Source organism: Triturus cristatus, chromosome 4_2, assembly GCF_964204655.1.
Source record: "Triturus cristatus chromosome 4_2, aTriCri1.1, whole genome shotgun sequence".
Taxonomy (NCBI): Eukaryota; Metazoa; Chordata; class Amphibia; order Caudata; family Salamandridae; genus Triturus; species Triturus cristatus.
The window spans coordinates 895940285-895959359 of NC_140586.1; the positions used below are offsets into that span (position 1 = coordinate 895940285).

The window sequence follows — 19075 nt, forward strand, 5'->3', positions numbered from 1 at the left end:
ATCACAATTGTATATTGAGGAAACTATAAGACTTTATATTGAAAGAAGGTTCTGTTAATCATCACAAACCCGGTTGCCAGAAACAGTTTCATCTCATTTTACTAGCACACTTGTTGCCATACTCACCACACTGAAAGACGCCCTTGATGTCCAGACTGTTGGAGAGAAACAAGTCGGGCTTCCTTTTGAGGGCCTGCAAAGTACACGGACAAGGTAAATAAGGGCAGGTTTGACATTATAGTATCTTGGATCAGCTCCCAGGCTTCCCGGCTTTAGCCTAACATCCTCCCTAACAAACTTACCTGTGGTCCAGAGCAAGACGAACCCATCCCCCACAGCCATGTCTACAACAGTCTACAAGAGCACAGCTTAAGCACTGTTCCTAAGTTTTAAGTCGATCAAAGTCTTTAAAAAGATGAGACCTGAAGCTACTGCGTACATAAATGTATACAACAGAGCAAGATTCCCTAGTTTATGATTCAACTCATCTCTCCGTTTAGCAAAGGATGATATGAGCGAAAGCACTTTCAACAAAGAATTAAGTCAAATGTTCTTCCAAAGCCGCGGCTCACGTAGGATGCAGGAATAGGAGACAACAATGGTTCCCGTCACGTCAATTAATCGGCTTAGCATTCTACACAAAAAAGTATCAGAAAACTCTTGGTCTCCAGCTGTCCTCGCCCATTCTCCAAAGACTGAATATACCGCTTTCTGCCCCATGGTTTCTTTAAATGCATTATGATATTTGTGCCACAACCTACACCATGGGCTGTCACATACACCAACACAGTGTGTTCATAGAATTCTAGTTCTCCTGAGTCCCCCATTAAGGTTCTTTGTCTTTGTAAGGTTTTTGAATGTCGTTACACCCATGCACGAATGAACATCTATAACCTATAACTTGAGCTTTCTTTGTTCCTACAGGCACTTACAGGCACTTAAACCTAAATATCAGAGGTGCTTGTGGCTTCTCTGTAATTCGCTATGGCTACCTGTCGATAATCTAACAGAACTAAAGCTTACAAATATTCAGATGTCTGCAGGACTCTGTGTCGATAGCGCTTTGCACTTATCTCATACGAACGAAGATAGACAGTGTGCTGAGATTCTCCAGTTTCTCACTGCAATACATTTCTTCAGGCAACTGTCTCTATGAGCGCTGGGTGGCAGACGACGCGGAATGCCAAAACTGACATCTTAATTAATTTAAGGAAACATCCAGACTCTTATTTTTTATAATGCTCAACGTCTCATTTAAAAGGCACAGGAACAGATCACTGACTCTACCATTAAGTACTGGAACGATTTAGAGCTCACCCTGTCACTTGGATTGTAGTTAGGGGCATCCCATATTCAGATAATAAATTTAGAAACATTGCCTTACTCCTAAAAAGGAGGTGGTGGGACGGATATACTTCCAGTATGTACCATTGGGTGTCTTCCCCTTATTCTCTGTTCTTTCCACTGAATTGCAGGAGTTGTGTGCAAGGTTGTTTCTCACACAAACAATATTCAGCTTTGCATAGCTCCAATCCATTTCCAAATTCACCATTATAAAGTTTGGTTACAACCACAGGTATCCCTATACTCACCTTACTACAACAGCTCCCCTTAGCAGACAGCATTTGCCACTGGGTACCACACAAGCACCATGACAGCGTTACTGCATATAGCTCCAAGCCCCCTGAGTGCCACACCTCTCCCATTGCAGAACATTTTTCTCGAAGAAACCCAGGGTACATCTGGACTGGAGTTGAGTAGCGGTCAAAAGGCTTATAATGCAGCTGCAGCCAGGGAATTAAACAAACTCTAGCAGTCAAGGTGATGCTCATCTGCTCTTTACTCATATGAAAGGGATGCCAACAAGCAAAAGGGTCTTCGTCAATGCTTAACATGGGAAAGTGGAAACTCTATCTTGTAATTAATGCAAATTATGAAACGATCACCCACACAGTAGATTACTATACACAGAAAACATCATTCTGGGCATGAACGACACAAATGCCAACAACAGTCGCTATCAAGATACGCCACACATTAAAACAGGCTAACCAAAAGACCATCTCATGTAGATGCAACAAAGCACAGACAATATAGGACTATCACGTCCTTCCCAAAGCTGGAGCCAACATATATATAAACTAACTGAAGGTCAACACCAACTTAAACACATTACATGAGAGATCTTACATATACACACATCACAATATGGATATCTTACAGTTGTCAAGCACATCACCCCTTCAACTGTAAAATGTCCTGTGACGCTGCACGAACACAAAAGAACATAGCAGACATGGTATCTCTCACACAGACCCCGTCACAAAGCAAATCACACCACATTCACAAACTACCTCATATCTCCAAGCAATTGGTATCCCACCGACATAAGCATTCCGATGTAAATGGTAAATCAATCCAGCCATACCACTACCACGCTAAAGTCACGCTCTAGCCGGTCCCACTCCATCAAACATGAACGCTTATGGACGTCCTCCAATAGACATCAATGCCCCTTCTCCACATCACACAATCACAAGTCTTCGAGATTAAACAAAATACAATACCTAAACCAACGCTTCATGCACCATTTTGCAAGGAAGCTTTGTAAACTGGAAACAGGACATAGAAGGCATGCTAATAGCATACGTGTGCTCTATAAATTCTGATGACACACCATTCAGAGCTTAACCCAGTACAGAACAAAGATCACCTGCCTAGTCCTCTTTCCACCAAGAGGTTACACCAGAGTGGAGGTGACTGATAGTATATACACTGCTCTGCAGTAGGAAAACCGAATGCTTGCGCGGGTCGGGCTGGTACGGATAACAGGCCTGTGCACCCAAATAAAAGTGTCCTCCATTAGTCAATTAAATGGCTCAAAAAAGAAGTGACACATGCTTACAAATTGGGGCAGTTTTGAACTTTTAAAGAGACATATTGTGTAACTGATTTACAAGGCATGGAAGACTGCATTGATTTGAGTTTGCCACCGGCAATGTTTGTTTTAATATCAGGGAAATCAACAGTAAAAACCAGCTCAGCAGACAAAAAAACAGGCCCACACACTGCCATGAAAATAGGCCCACACACTATCTGTCAGACCAGCCAGTGGCCACTGCATGATTGACTTAAAGGCCAGTATGCCACTGCTTGGGACATTCACAACTGAACAAAGGAGGGCAGAGCGGCACTCTACAATGCAAGAGGCCTCATTGGTCCTGGGAGTGGTAGGGGTACCATGACGACTCCCCCTGTACTCCAGTATGTGTTTGAGCACCCAACAAGTGCACCCAAAGACACACATTTAAAAGAAGGTTAGGAAGCAAATATTGACCTTTGTCTGGTACTGTTCACCCTTTCATTATTGGCTCTAATCCCACACTGCGAGGGGAAGGGAGGAGCCATAATTTGTATGTTGCACACACCCGTGTGCACGAGATAAAGAACCACTGGCCTGTCAACTAGCGATGATGGGCAGGCCCCTTACAGACACCTACCAGCCTGATTTTAATACAACACAGAAATATCAACCAACAAAGTGGTAGACAAACACCCTCAGATAACAGACAACTGGGACCTTTTTCTTCTCGTCCTACTTGTCCTCTCTGCAGAGTTCACTACTAAACACTACTAACATCCCAAAAAACAGAGCAAGTTTCAAAGGCACTGAGCCACTATGGTGCGATTCATATCTGGATAACAGAGCTCAGCTAGTCGTCATAGGACCGAACAGATTGGAACCCATCACAGTAACCCATGCACCCTCATAGGATCTATCCTTTCTGTATATGGACCTCATTGGAGTCCTACTCACAGATCTGGACATATTCATCCCCAAATGTCAAGGGTACATCCCAGCCATACCAAGGATAACATGAAGTCATGCAGCTGAAGGCCTGTCCTGCACCAATCCAAGCCTGGATGTCAAACTTGTAACTGAAACTGAATCCAAACACAACAAAGTTTGCCCTTAAGGCTAATTGCAGTAAAATTCAGGCCAAAAGATGGTTAGTCACGATGAATCTGAAAATGTCAACCTCAAATTATCAGTAGCAAACAAATCGCTTTGCTTCCATGTTGACAACACCTTCAGCTTCACAACACATACAGCAATCAAAGCCAAGACTGCATGGCTTTCAGTTTTAACACTTTGCAGAGTGAAACCTTTCCTGCCAGGAGCTGAATTCAAAATGGCTGTACTAGCCGCAGTCTATCTCACTGATGATGGGGGCAACATTCTCCATGTCAGAATTACAGCTGCACGCCCGCCCCCTGAAAAGAATCCTCCATCCAATAGCTCACCTCATCAAAGGACTTCAAAAATGTAAGGGTTTTGTTTACGTTCCAAGATCTCTGCAGTTTCTCCACCTCCCCATCGTCACATTAATATAATCTTCAAGTGTGACGTCATTAAATCAAATACAAAGCCATCACCAAAACCACTCGTCAATAGTATTTGCTTTAAGGGATTAAGACATCTGCTGGCCTTTGACAAACTAACAGCATCAGCACTCTAGGGGTTGAGGACATGCAACAAGGAGAAAACAAGATACCAATCGATCTCCTGCTATCCTTGCAGAGTATCAAACAACCACTTATCAGAAAACCGTCAGGCTCCATCGATCCTCGGCTGCGAAAATGAAATCAAGATACTTCTCTAAGTAACAACTCATGAGTGAGGAACTCCAGGTCTGCATATTGCTGGATCATCAGGTCTCCAAAAGGAGTCACCGCAGTCTCTGGAAACTCCTTCCATTCATATATCCTACATTATAAAGCGTTATCTTACATAATAGCAAAGTTTATGCTTCATCGATGTGAATGACATACATACCACTACAAGACGTACTCTCGAAAAACGAAACGCCTGGGCCCCATACAAGAGTTTGATAATCCATTCTCCCACTGCGAGCTATCCTAGGGTCCTTTTCAGCCAAGTCTTCCCACCTGCACTGCAGAAGAACAAATATTGCACTCCCCTAGAACTGCAACAACCAACATTTCACTAGTCCCTAATTTGAGAACTGTACCGAGTATTGGAATATGATAGCTACTGGCAGCCCACTCAATATTCAAATCACAAGTTTCCTGCCAACTAAGATGAAGACCAAATGAAAGGAAAATCTACATAAGATAGTGTCATGTTAAGAAGACAAATGTAGAACAGCTTTACAAACCAAAGGTAGCCTTTCAAATGAGTGTCCAGCCTTGAACTCCACTGTGGTCTAGCCAAGGGTGAGTCAGCCGGAAACTGTTCATGTCCTCTCGCTGGGACATACAATACCCATTACATAAATTCCTTGTAGAAGACTCTCTGGTCTAGTGTAACTGAACCAGTGTTGTGTGAGGCATCTGCGCCTCTTGTGATGTGCTGGAATAAGGGCACAGCTAAGCCCTAACTTGGAATGCAAGACAGGTAGGCACTATTCAGTGCACCAATTATTGAGGTAGATGAGCTTTAGACATACCGTAGAAATAAGTGTATATATATATATATGTATGCATATGTATGTGAACAAGGCAGCTGCGTCTGCCGAAACGCGTTATGCCATACTTGACAAAGTGAATAAAATACATAGAGAACTGATTCCCAGCGGTGTCGGTACCTGTGTTTGCGGCGCAGCAGTAGTCAGAAGCATATACATATATATATATATATATATATATGTGTATATATATATATATATATATATATATATATATATATATATTCACTGAAAAAACCATAGGTTTCACACATGTTATAGTTAGCGGAAATTTTACTGATAAAAAAACCAATGAAATTCCCCCGTTATAGTTAGTGCAGGCAACTATAACTCACGCGACCGCAATCCTCTGCTGATGCTAATACTGTATTTAGACACTTATTTGCCCATGTCTTCTTCCATAAATTTTTAGCTATACATATATGACAAATATTTTTTTTTCATAAAGACACATATGTCGCGGTCGCGTGAGTTATAGTTGCCTGCACTAACTATAACGGGGGAATTTCATTGGTTTTTTTATCAGTAAAATTTCCGCTAACTATAACATGTGTGAAACCTATGGTTTTTTCAGTGAATTTGCAAGGTTTTTTAAATGCTAATTCCTAACTATAATGTGTGTGAAACCTATGGTTTTTTCAGTGAATTAGTACGGTTTTTTAAATGCTAAGTTACTTTACGCCATTGGTGGCGTGCGCGCCCACTTAACGCAGTTCGTTCCGTGCGCGCACGGTGCGCTTCGCGCACCGTGCGCGCACTGTGAGCACGCGGTGCGCTTTGCGCACCGCGCGCCCACTTTACGTAGTTAGTGCCGTGCACGCACGGTGAGCACGCGGTGTGCTACGCGCACCGCGTGCCCACGTTACGCTAGATGGGCCATGTACGCACGATGCGCTTCGCGCACCGTGCGCACATGGAGGACATATGATGCACTTCGTTTTGAAAGGTAATATTTTAATTTTTAACACCTGTTATAAGCCATGCACAAATGGTGCTCTTCGGGCACCATTTGCACACGGGGTGGGGAGAGTGTGGATAATTTTTTTTTTTAAATATTTTTTTACCGTACGCGTACGGTAAGCGTAATCGGCGAAATTAGCGAAAAAATAAAAATTCCGTTTTTGGCCTTGGGGGATCTTTGGGGACTCCCTCATCATGGGTAGGTGCTTTGGAGCTGTCCAAACAGCCCCTTTACATGTTTTTGTCCGTGGTTTTTTAATCCACACTCTCAGTGCGAGAGAAAAAATGGCGGCCGCCGCTTCCTGGTTTCGGCCGATTCGAATGTTTACTAAGATCTAAGAGCCAATCAGAATCGCGCTCGCGCACGCCACCGTACGCGTACGGTAAGCGCACCGTAAGCGCACCGTAAGCTGGCTCAGATATATATATTGATTTAAAGGCTATTTTCTCAGAATCTACTGAACAGATTTACACCAAACCTACAAAAGGCACTTCCTTGACCTGAGGACTACCTCTCTGCCAAATTTCTAGTAATTCTGTTCAGCCGTTCGGGCTGTAGCTGTGTCTAAAGGTCCTATGGGAAAATGCATGGGAAAAACGCGTTTTGGGACCCCCCTTTTATCTCAGCCCCCGCTTGACGAATCCCCCCGAGACTTTCAGGGTAGGAGCGGAGCGTAGCGCCCCACCTATTTTGAAAAATTCGCGAGGATTCGTCGACCGGCGCAAAAGTTATTCAAAATAGAATGTTGCGGATTTCCTATGGAAACGTGGTCCTAACTATAACTACCTACTGGCGACCGCCAGTAGGTAATGTGTATATATATATATATATATATATATATATATATACACACACACATACATATATAACAAATCAGGCCACCAAAGGTTTGCGCGCTCTCAGAATAAAGGACTCAGCATCAGTATAGATCCACTGAAGTGTTTAATCCACAACGCGTCTCAACTTCCTAAGAAGTCTTGATCACGTGAAATGTGCAAAACAGAAAAGGTAACTGATATAGCCCGGTATTCATAATCAACATAAATGAAGGACAACATCCCCCTGTTGGCAGACATATTGGAGTGGTTGGAGACCACAGTGTTACATTCAATATATCAAATAGGGGAACAAATGAAATATACCAATGTAAAATTAAAAGTCTGCTCATAAGTCCAAACATGATGCCTATAAGCTGAAATAAATGTCTCATGGGTAAACACATTATAATACAGGCAAGAACCCAAAAGTCTTGATAAACATAAAGAAAGGGGTCTGCCCGGTGTTGGTGGACATGTTGGAGTGGTATCGCAGGCACAATATTGTGTACAATGCATATAGCATAGTGCAAATTGATCAAACTGTTAATATATGAAAAGAGCGTAGTACCAATCACTTTCAATCCAATTACACAATATGTAAACAAACGCGAGCAAATGCACTGCGTGTCTCACAAATACGCTACAATACACAAATGAAGAGTTAAAGCGACCAGTATGATGCTGCCCGCAAGATTAAGCTCTAGTCAACTGTGTGTGAAAAAACGAAATTCAAACAGAATACAACTTTATCAATACTCTAGTATAACTAATCATGTGTCACAATACGTGCTGCAATATAGTCAATGTTGATAGTACATACATGCGTAGAATACACATGCCTATTGAACTAGAATGACAAAATTAGAACACAGTTGATATGAATGGCAAGTGCCTGAATACTTCTCACGGGAAGCGTCTGGCAGGAGAGCTTCACACCTGGTAATGGGACGTCTCCCTGCTAAAACTACGGACATGGTGAGAACCCAAATTATACATCAATGTTGTAGAAAATGTGTAAATTGGCAAGTGCCAGGCTCGGAGTCCTTTATCCCGAGAGCGTGCGAACCTTTGGTGGCTTGATAGTGTTTGATTTGCTTGTGTGCTGCACCGGCGTGTTCGCCAATCTCCAAGGGTCCCTGACAGCCCAGAAGGTGCGCTTCTTTATAGAATATATTACCTACTGGCAGCTGCCAGTAGGTAGTTATAGTTAGGACCTTGTTTCTATTCAAAAAGCGTTTTTTCTTTTCCCAATAACTTTGGCGCCAGTTGATGAATCTTCGCAAAATTTTCAAAACGTTGGGCTTGCTCCGGTCAGCTCCCATCCTGAAAGTTTCTGGGTGATTCGCCAAGCGAGGGCTGAGAAAAAAAGGGGGTCCCAAAACGCGTTTTCTCCATGTTATTTCCCATAGGAAACTTTAGACACGACTACAGCCCGAACTGCTGAATGGAATTACACCAAATTCGGCAAAAAGTTAGCCCTTGGTTCAGAAAGAGACTTTTTTTTTTTTAAATGGTGTGAACCCGTTCTGTAGTTGCTGAGAAATTCAAAAAATCTGTTTCCCATAGGAAACTATATGCAAGGATACAGCCGAAACTACTGAATGGATTTACCCCAAATTTGGCAAAAAGGTACTGCTTGGCTCAGAAAGCGACCTTTTTAAAAATGGTGTGAATCCGTTCAGTAGTTGCTGAGAAAATCAAAAATAAAAGTTTTGATATTTAGAGGCGCGGAGGATCACAGCACCCTCTCGATCACGAGCTGCATTCTAATTAGCTGTCAACACTTCAAACCAGGAAGTGTTGGCAGCCATCTTGTGCCTCGGTAGAACCGAGGCACAAGAAAACAGGAAAACAAACGCGAAAAACAAGAAAACGGGGAAGGGTAGAAACCCTCTGACCCCTAGGCATGCTTAGGGGGTCCCACAAAGACCCCCATGGCCAAAAAAAGCATTTTTTTAAATCGCGAGATGCGCGAAAATAAAAGAAACGAAGCCCGCGCTTCATTATTTATTAGCCCCCGGGTGGGCCAAGTCCCGGGGGCATTTCTAAAATATATTTGCCCCGGGGACTGCCACTCCCGGGGCTTTCTATAAATATTTGTAGGGGGGGCACACAGCCCCTCCCCGCAGCCCCGCCACCCCCTGGGGCTTTTATTTTAAATAGGTGGGGGGCCTCCAAGATCCCACAAGCCCTGGGGACCGCCACCCACCGGGGCTTTCTTTACATATTTGCGGGGGGGGGTGGGGGGGCGGGGGGTTGGGATGAGGAGGGCGCTGTTCAGAGCCCACGCCCCTTTTTACACCACTTTGCAACGCAGCTCTGTGGGTCTTACTGGACGTACCTGGTGGGCTAGTTGGCCCACAGGGACCCTCATGATTTAAGAGGAATTAATTCCCCAACTTAAAACGAGACACAGGGCGTATTTGCACACATGTTACCTAAGGCCCCGCCCCCTTCCTTCACCACTGTGCAAATGTGCCCAAAGGCAAGTTGTAAGTTGGGGAATTAATTCCCCTTGAATACTGAGGGTCCCTGGGGGCCAACTAGCCCACCAGGTACCTCCAGTATGTGCCAGGAAGCTGCATTGCAGAGGTGTTCAGAGGCCACACCCCTTTTTTCACCTTTATGCAACGCATCTCTGTGGGGCTTACTGGAGGTACCTCGTGGGATAGTTGGACTCCAAGGACTCTCAGGATTCAAGGGGACTTTATCCCCCAACCCAAAACACGCCACGGGGTGCGTTTGCACAGTGGTGAAGGGAGGGGGAGGGGCCTGAGGTGACATGTGTGCAAACACGCCTTGTGGCGCGTTTTAAGTTGGGGAATTAATTCCTCTTCAATCCGAAGAGTCCCTGGGGGCCAACTAGCCCACCACTTACCTCCAGTAAGCGCCACTGCGCTACGTTGCAGAGGTGTGCCCCTTTTTACAAAACTCTGCAACGCAGCTCTGTGGTGCTTACTGGAGGTAAGTGGTGGGCTAGTTGGCCCCCGGGGACCCTCAGGACTCAAGGGGACTTAATCCCCCAATTTACAACGCACCAGGGGGTGCGTTTGCGCAGTAGTGCAGGGAGGGACTTGGCCTGATGTCACAAGTGTGAAAACGCACCCTGTGGCACGTTTTAAGTTGGGGAATTAATTCCTCTTCAATCCGGAGGGTCCCTGGGAGCCAACTAGCCCACCACTTACCTCCAGTAAGCGCCACCGTGCTGCGTTGCAGAGGTGGCCCAAGTCATGCCCCTTTTTACAAAACTCTGCAACGCAGCTCTGTGGCGCTTACTGGAGGTAAGTGGTGGGCTAGTTGGCCCCCGGGGACCCTCAGGACTCAAGGGGACTTAATCCCCCAATTTACAACGCACCAGGGGGTGCGTTTGCGCAGTAGTGCAGGGAGGGACGTGGCCTGATGTCAAAAGTGTGAAAACGCGCCCTGCGGCACGTTTTAAGTTGGGGAATTAAGTCCGCTTGAATCCTGAGGGTCCCTGGGGGCCAACTAACCCACCAGGTATGTCCAGTAAGTGCCACAGAGTTGCACTGCAGAGAGGTGCAAAATGGGGCATGGTCTCGGACCATCTCTCTGCAACGCAGCTCTGTGGTGCTTACTGAAGGTACATGGTGAACTAGTTACACCCAGAGACTTTCAGGATTCAAGGGAATTAATCCTCCAACTTGAAACGTGCCACGGGGTGCCTTTGCACAGTGGTGAAGGGAGGGGGCGGGGCCTGAGGTGACATGTGTGCAAACACGCCCTGTGGCGCATTTTAAGTTGGGGAATAAAGTCCCCTTTAATCCTGAGGGCCCCTGGGGGACAACTAGGTCACCAGGTACCTCCAGTAAGCGCCACAGGCCGGCGTTGCACAGAGGTGGTCCAGGCCACGCCCCTTTTTACACCTCTGTGGCGCTTACTGGTGGTACCTAGTGGGCTAGTTGGACCCCAGGGACCCTCAGGATTCAAGGGGACTGTATCCCCCAACTTAAAACGGCCACAGGGCGTGTTTGCACACATGTAACCTCAGGCCCCCCCTCACTTCACCAGTGTGCAAACGCGCCCGTGGCGTGTTTTAACAGGTAGTTTTAATCCCCCTGCCCTATTATGTACTAGGGACTTACAGAGGAGGTCATGCTAATTACAGGGTACCCCAACGCATAGTGTTCCCTAGTGTATGTAGGTGTTTTCACTGAATTCAAAGTGTCTTTTAGCATAGCACTGGCTCTAGGCCTGGTTAGTCAGAGTCAGTTACCACCAGTACCTGTCTGAAAAAGATGTGGGCACAGGAGGACTTTCTGCTCCTCTGTTGGTTCTTTCTGCACATCTCTTCTTCTTCCTGCACTTTTCTTCCGCTTTGTGGACTTCTGTTGCTTCTTTCTGCATTTCTTTTTTTTCTTTCTGTGCGTTTTCTTCTTTCATCACATGTCCTACCTCTGTAGGCATAGTTAGAAACTAGCATGTAAAAAACCTTTGAAATTCACTGGAAAAACCATAGGTTTTAGGGAAAGGTATAGTTAGTTGGACATTTCACTCGTAAAAAACCATAGAAATTCCCCCGTTATAGTTCGTTCAGTTAACTATAACCCGCGCCCCCGTAATGCACTGCTGATGACGTCACATATTATATCACTCATGACATGGTCAGTGACATCACTGATGACATCACTGATGACATCTCAAATGACATCACTAGCCAGGTCAAAGATCAAGGTCTTTGAGGTTTTTTCGTAACCTGGTAGATACACTTTGGGATGCTAAGTTGGTACCATCAGTCGTAGTTCCAGCGTTGGTACCAATGTAACCCCCAAGAGGACAATCCAGGATTGCGTCCTCCACGCCACTTGGTTGGGTACCCAGTAGCACCCTGTGAACTAGGCTACAAGGCTTTCAGCGACCGGACTGTTCGCACCATAAAAGCATACATTCTGCATGGGTTGAAGCCCAGCTCGTTTTAAGCTGGGTGTATTTTGGAAACTTTATTTTTGAGGCTGTTTTTGTAGATTGTCAGCCAGCTGAATTGGATCCAGCCCACTGAAAAACTAGAGAAGAGGGCAGAAGTACCATAGGAAATCTGATACGCTACAGCATTTTGTCTGGCACTGCCATGGCATGAACTGTGAAACTTAAACAGTCAACAGTGGATAAGAATAACAAGAGTTCTCTAGGATAGCAAAGTTTACCCTACACATTATTATTATTCATTTTAAGTTGGGCTTTTGTAAAGTGTTCCTAACCACCCTCCCTGTGGTGGTCTCAGAGTGCCTTGGGGAGGATGTGGAGACTTGCAATATGGTAAATTTGCTTGAGCCCAGGAGTGACGAATCAGTTTATTCTTCGGCAGGGATAGGGAGTGCTGGCAGATTCCAGCAGTAAAATAGGTTTCCAACATGATCTCAAAGCTCCTAGATGAGTAACAGTCCTGAAAGCTTGAGTAAGGACGGTGAAGTCAGTATTAGGGGTCTGAACAGGCAGAACGCAAGATCCAACAGGAGAGGGCACAATCATCCAAAGGACATGGTGAACTGGAGGGTTTATGAGGATCTCCAGAATCAGAGGTCGTCATATGCCAGACTGAGCAGGAGTGGGGAACTTCACAGGGTGGAACCCGGGCCATGCAAAGACCGACTAGCATGTCTCTTGGATTTAAATGATACTTCGCCAAAAGGCCCAAATTTGAAGACCTGAGGCTTTTGGTTAGCAAGTAAGAGACAAACAGTTTTGCAAGAGAATTTGCTGAACAACCATGAATCACCATTTGAATAATGCAAAATGTTTCAAGGGGAGCTCATGGAGGGATTATAGGCTGATGTAATTGTATAATTCAAGTACACCTTTCAGTAATAGGAGAAATATGCTAGGGAGGCTAGCGTACAGCCTTCTGCACAAATCCAACAGTAACATGACCCAATGATCAAGGAGAAACATTAGCCACCGGATCCAAGGTTATTCGTTTACTCCCATGGCTGGAGCACTAATTCTGTCTGGGGTCACACCTTAAATGGTGCAAGGCCCTCGTACTTGTTTGAGTACTTTTTTATGTGCTGAAGTGTCCTATTTGAACATAAAGACCTATTATTCAAGGAAATAGCTTAGCCTGGACATAAGCTTTACTAAGTTTATCTTTGTCTGCCATGAAGCATTTACAGTGCAAACCTCTAACTGTCCTGGACTAGTCCTCGGCTGACTGTACTTGAGATCTGTGAGTCAAGTGTGCAGAGAGCGCAACTTGGCTGTCCACCTGAAATGCATTTTACTGTCCTAGGACACAAGGACACATTCTCAAGGGCTAAGAGCACCTCAAGGAGGTTCTTATTGTAAGGCCAGAGAAGACCAAAACACACAGGATGAGTTATATGTCAGTCTGTGACAAACCGATCAGACGGCTTTGCATATAGAAAATACAATTTGTTAGTGTGAAGCTGGTCCCAGTCCTTCTTGGCAATAGTAAGACCAAATCTGAGCAGGGTGCACAGAAGAAATAAGATTATGACAGACGGTAGGAATCCCATACTTCCCAGCACAAGACAGAGGTGGAGTGTACCCCATCTGAAATGTGAGAGAGCTGGAAAACAGAGTACAAATCAATCAATCAGGATTTATAAGGCATGGCTAATCACCGATAGGTTATCCAGGCACAGATTAAACAGTAACAGAGGGCCTGCTATCATCAAACATGGAAGGATGCATCTCATGGTTTCATCAATGCAGTGTCCTTGGACAATGCTTCAAAAGTATTTTAAGCAGGTATAACTGAGCTTCATTCTTTCCACAGCCGACAGCAGAAGCTGTGGAACTACCAATAGTTCCTCTGCAGCATGTTATGTTTATGTACATCCATACGCTATATTCACAACCGCACTGAGCTAAAGATTTAAAATGTTGGTGATGAGCAGAAGGAAACTCTGAGAGGCACTCAGGATCAATGTCCTGTTACGCACTCTAGACCGACTGATGTATCCGACGTGAAATAACACATTAATAACATCTTTGACTAAATATAAATGGTGGAAGCAGAGGAGCAACCAAAGCTTGAGTAAGGCTTTGAGGAGAAAGGTGTTGCTTCACAGAAACACCAATTAGATCAGACACGTTTGAGGTTTGGAAAGTCTTTAGAGCGTTGCAAAATATGAAAGAATCACTGCTCTCTAAATGAAATGTTTGAACAGAAGCAGATCACGTTTGCCGCAGCACGTCCCATGGAAGCAATCCTTCAATATCAGCTTCCACAGCTAAGTTGCACCCTTCAATCAGAAAGAACTGGATGGCTGAAGAGTGAGCTGGCCATGCAAAGGTCTCAAGGATACTAAAGAATTTTGGGAAGCTACACTTGAAGAAGGCTATGAATCAATACACAATCTTATCAAATAACATCACTGCTAACGAATTCCACAGCCACACTCTAGAGTTCACACGCCCTAAACAAATTCTGGACCTTGAGAAATTCAGTGGGAAATGTTGTTGGTTTAATTCTTCGCTAGAGGACAACAGTACTTGGTCCACTAAGGACAGTCTCCAACCTCTATTTCAATTAACCTTCCTGTCCCCTACAAATGTAACTAGGTCACACATTATTAGATACTTTCGGAGGGGCAGTAGTGTCTTAAAGCCAGTTTCTGGGAGAAAAGGACTCTTCCAAGAACTCACTGGAAGGGACAATGGTATTGCTAGGAGTGGGTTAATGAATTACACAAAAAGGTGATGGATGGAATGCTTGAATTATTTAAGCCCCGGTAATTACTCAGGCCGCATCCCAATACATCATTAATTTGCACACCATGCCACCTCAGTTTGGATCTAGCTATATGCATATCAGTCTTGACTCTGCTCCAATCGGAATAGGCCAGCCCAAATTCCAAGCCAGGTCCTCCCTGAACTGGAACACAAAAACAAGAACTGGTTTCGCCCTAGTTATGGGCTCATCAGCCGGGTACATCTTCTTTCCAGTGATACAGTGTGCATGAGCATACCCGTTCCACTTAGGGCGACACTAAAGTACACAAAAAAGTGATGGATGGAATGGTCCTAGGTTGTTGGTATTCAAGTTTAGGGAGGACCTGGCTTGTCAGTTCGGGCTGGACTGTTCCCATAAGGACCAGGGTCAAGACAGATTTCCATATGGCTGGGTCCAAACTAAGGTGGCATGGTGGTTGAAAAACGATGGATAGGAATGCAACCTATCGATTGGCAGTGGCTGAGATTAATTCCGCATTCCATCCATAACCATATGTTTTTGGATTTGACGCCCTAAGTGTGCCGGGTAGGCACAGAAGTGGGTCCCGGGCTCATTGTGCGACTGGAACCAAGCTACACCTGGCTTTAGAACCGTAATAGAGCGAAACTGGTCCTAGGTTACTTGTGTTCCGGTTCAGGGAGGACCTGGCTTGGCAGTTCATGATGGACTGTTCCCAAGAGGAGCAGGGTCAAATCTTATTTGCATATTGCTGGATGCAAACTGAGGTGGCATGGTGGTTGAAAAACGATGGATAGAGATGCGGCCTGAGCGATTGACAGTGGCTCAGAATAATTCAAGCATTCCATCCATCACCCTGTTGTTTTTGCAGCAGTGCGTTAATGAGCAATACCTCTGGGCACACACTTGAACAAGCAGTTAAAGATGAGTAGGCAGCGAGGCAAGATAGTTCAGGAGAATCCTGTCTACCGTAGAACAAAAAGCAAGGCTCACACCACATACAGCTAATCTGAGAAAATGAGAATGCCTATGCCCCTGATAGGAGGGTGAAGACAGTGAAAGAAAGCGAAAGGTTATCTCTAGCATCAAAGAGGAGGCAAGCTGACTAGCATCCCTTTACACCTTATTCTGGCCTTCTGCAACTCATGAAACAGCCAAGGCCTGCACAATGCCCCAGGTACCCTGCTGAACACATCCTGTGAGCTTACAAGAATGCTGCAGAAGTACACCTGTAACTGTTGCTCATATCAGCAATGTAATGATGTTTGCAACCCTTCCTGCTTGCTCGCTGTAGGCTGCTTTGGATTCAAAGAAAATGCTGCCGGATGTCTGCACCCTGGTCCTGATGAAATTAGAGATCTGAATCTGACACTAAAAGAGAGAGGGAGTGCACACCCAGGAAGTGAGCCTGAACCAACCATAACTCCAATGACTCCAAGCCTCCAATTAAGACAGACAGGTATGAATAATCTATTCCTGCTGCATAAATATTTATCCATTCAAACGTAGTAATGTTTATTTTCTGTTTGCCCCCTCCATCGCTGCCCAGGGCTTAGACACAGTTGGTGAGTCAGGCTACACAGTGAGGTATGTCACTCGTGCACAGCTGTGTGCACTGAAACAACCCATTGACACCGTTTTGCCACAGAAGACTGAAGTAAATCTCCCCTCTCTTAATACACAGAGAAGGCTACACCACGGTCCCTGTTCTGATGAGATCCATAAACCATGCCCAGGTTAGAACATGTCCACCGGAGAGACTATGTTTAAGTACTTATGAAAAAGAACTTTGAGGAAAAGGAAACATAAAAAGAACTATACCTAGATCTCTTCTTCAGAGCTTCCCTTTGAACCACTGGAATCACTAAAATAGCCCCTATGAATTGGTTCCAAGAATATTCTAAGCAAGAAGACTGGTGTTATATCCCAATACATTATGTCTCGACCCAAGGTTAGGATTATACTAAATCTGTTGTTAATTCCATAACTCCAGCACAGCAACAAGCTCATTTAATCCAAGTGCATACTAGAAATTCAAATCACAGAAATGTTGATTACTCCTTCCAAAGTACAACTCCCAGACGGCCCTCCCAGCTTCCTTTCGGTACACCAGTCACTGAAGGGACAGGACAGTGCTTAATTTGAGCTGGTAGTTTCCGGTGCTCAGCACTGGCACTTAATTGTCAACGCCAGCCCTTATGATAATCTGCCAAATGCTGGAGCTGTTTAACTAATTTAGAGAGCAGCACAAAAAAAGTTGTTTGTTAATTCAATATATCTTTAAAATGGTTAATACCTGCCTCACAAGTCACTCCTATAGCTTTGGGGGCCTGAAATTGTCTGAATTGTCACACTTGGAGGAGAGTGATAGTTAGCAGTTGTGTTAGTACTGTCACTGGCAGTACTGGCAGGAGCAATGGGTTGTGCAAGCTGTTGTAGCCTACTGACAAGGGCCAAGCACTTATTTTTTCACAAATTAAGCACTGGGATAGCATCATCAAATCATGAGACCCTCCTAAATCTCCCTCTTGCCAAAAGACCCTGCACTTCGTGTCAGAGCAAGGATGATGGCTAAGGCAGAGGGGCTCCACAGATGGTAGGGGGTACCCCTTTCACACAACCGGAGGCACCCACTGGTCGGACATAATCGCAGACCATTGGGGCAGGTGGTGCCTAATCCTGCCATCAATGGGATGGCTGTAATGGACGGAGGGTGTACTAAAGAGGCCTAGAGGCTGTGGCTGCCGAAGGGGTCAGGGACTGGATACCTTGGTAAGCCGGACTCCTGCATCCTTTATGGGATCTAGGGACTGGATACCTTGGTAAGCCTGGCTCCTGCGTCCTTTATGGAATCCATGGGCCTGCCCATGAAAGGACTGGGAAGGCTGTTGTACCAGTGGGTATGGTGGTATAGCTCAGACCTATTACTGCCCAAAGCACATCCACGGTAGTGGCAAAAGGACTACTGCTGAGGCCAGGCAGATAAAGAAAGCCAGCGACATTATGCAGTGACCTGGGATTTCTCGAAAGTGCAGTGTCAGCCTTAGCACCACATAGGCGGGAGCCACCGAAGGGTATGTCGGGCAGCGATGCCTGGACATCCTCCCCAGAGAACCAAGTTTATCGCAACCATGCATGACGACGCAGTGCCTTCGTAGAGGCCTGTTCTGTCCAACCTGAACCTGATAAACTGTGCTGCTTCCCAGCCATCCAGAGGGCTTGACTGAGGATGGCATTGCCCTCGCTGGGAAACAGCTGTGCAACAGTCTCAATAAATGAGAGTAATGGTCCAAGAAGAATGCAGTGTTCACTGACTGCAAAGCTAGGTTAGTGGAAGAAAAAGGAAAATGGTATTTACCCTGTAAGCATCTATTCGTGGTACGAAGTGCTGTAGATTTACATGCTGTGCATACTCCTGCCATCTAATGTTGGGCTCGGACATGTACAACTTGTTTTTGTTTGAAGTTATCTTTTCAGTCACAATGTATAGTGACGTCACCTATCTCTGGTAATAAACATGGGCATCAGCACCGTTGCTAAATTGTTCTTTTCTGCATGGCAGGCGAGGATCTAGATGGAACATAGAAGTAGAGAAAATATGACCATGCAAAGCAAAAGTAAACAGATAACATTATCTCTAATAACCCAGGTGACAGGAAAGGAGGGAAGCTGCACGTGAATCTACAGCACTACACGCCACAAATAGATGCGTACCTGGAAAATAACATTTTTCTTTCATGGCATGTGTAGCTGTAGATACATATACTGTGCATGGAGTGTAAAAGCAGCCCTCCCAAAAGGAGTGCCTTAGCTTGTGGATGTTGAAGAAGACTGGAAAAGTGTACGCAGTCCAGACTGGCCAACATTAGCTTACTGGCAGGCCAAGACAGCTACATAGTAATGTTTTCTAAATGGGTGAAGGGTAGACCATGCAGGTGCTTTGCAGATGTCAGCTTAAAGAATGTTCACCAGAAAAGCCACCAAGATCCCTTTTTCACAAGTGGAGTTTAGTCTAGGAAGGAGAGGCAGGGGTCTTTTGGTTTTGGCACAACAGGTCTGTACGCACCTAACGATTGAGCGTGCAACACCTGCTTTAGAAAGAGGTAGGTAGGAATTTGGGGTTGGTTCTTAGGAC

General features: G+C 45.1%; 1 protein-coding gene across 2 annotated transcripts in view; it reads right to left on the bottom strand.

The window, feature by feature from the left end:
* Window positions 1-19075, bottom strand: part of IPO13 (importin 13) — a 560046-nt gene that overhangs the window by 56952 nt on the left and 484019 nt on the right. For both annotated transcript variants that reach the window (XM_085602928.1, XM_085602929.1), the window contains one exon: window positions 127-193. In XM_085602928.1, the coding sequence (XP_085459054.1) occupies window positions 127-193 (67 nt within the window). The remainder of the gene's footprint in view (window positions 1-126; window positions 194-19075) is intronic.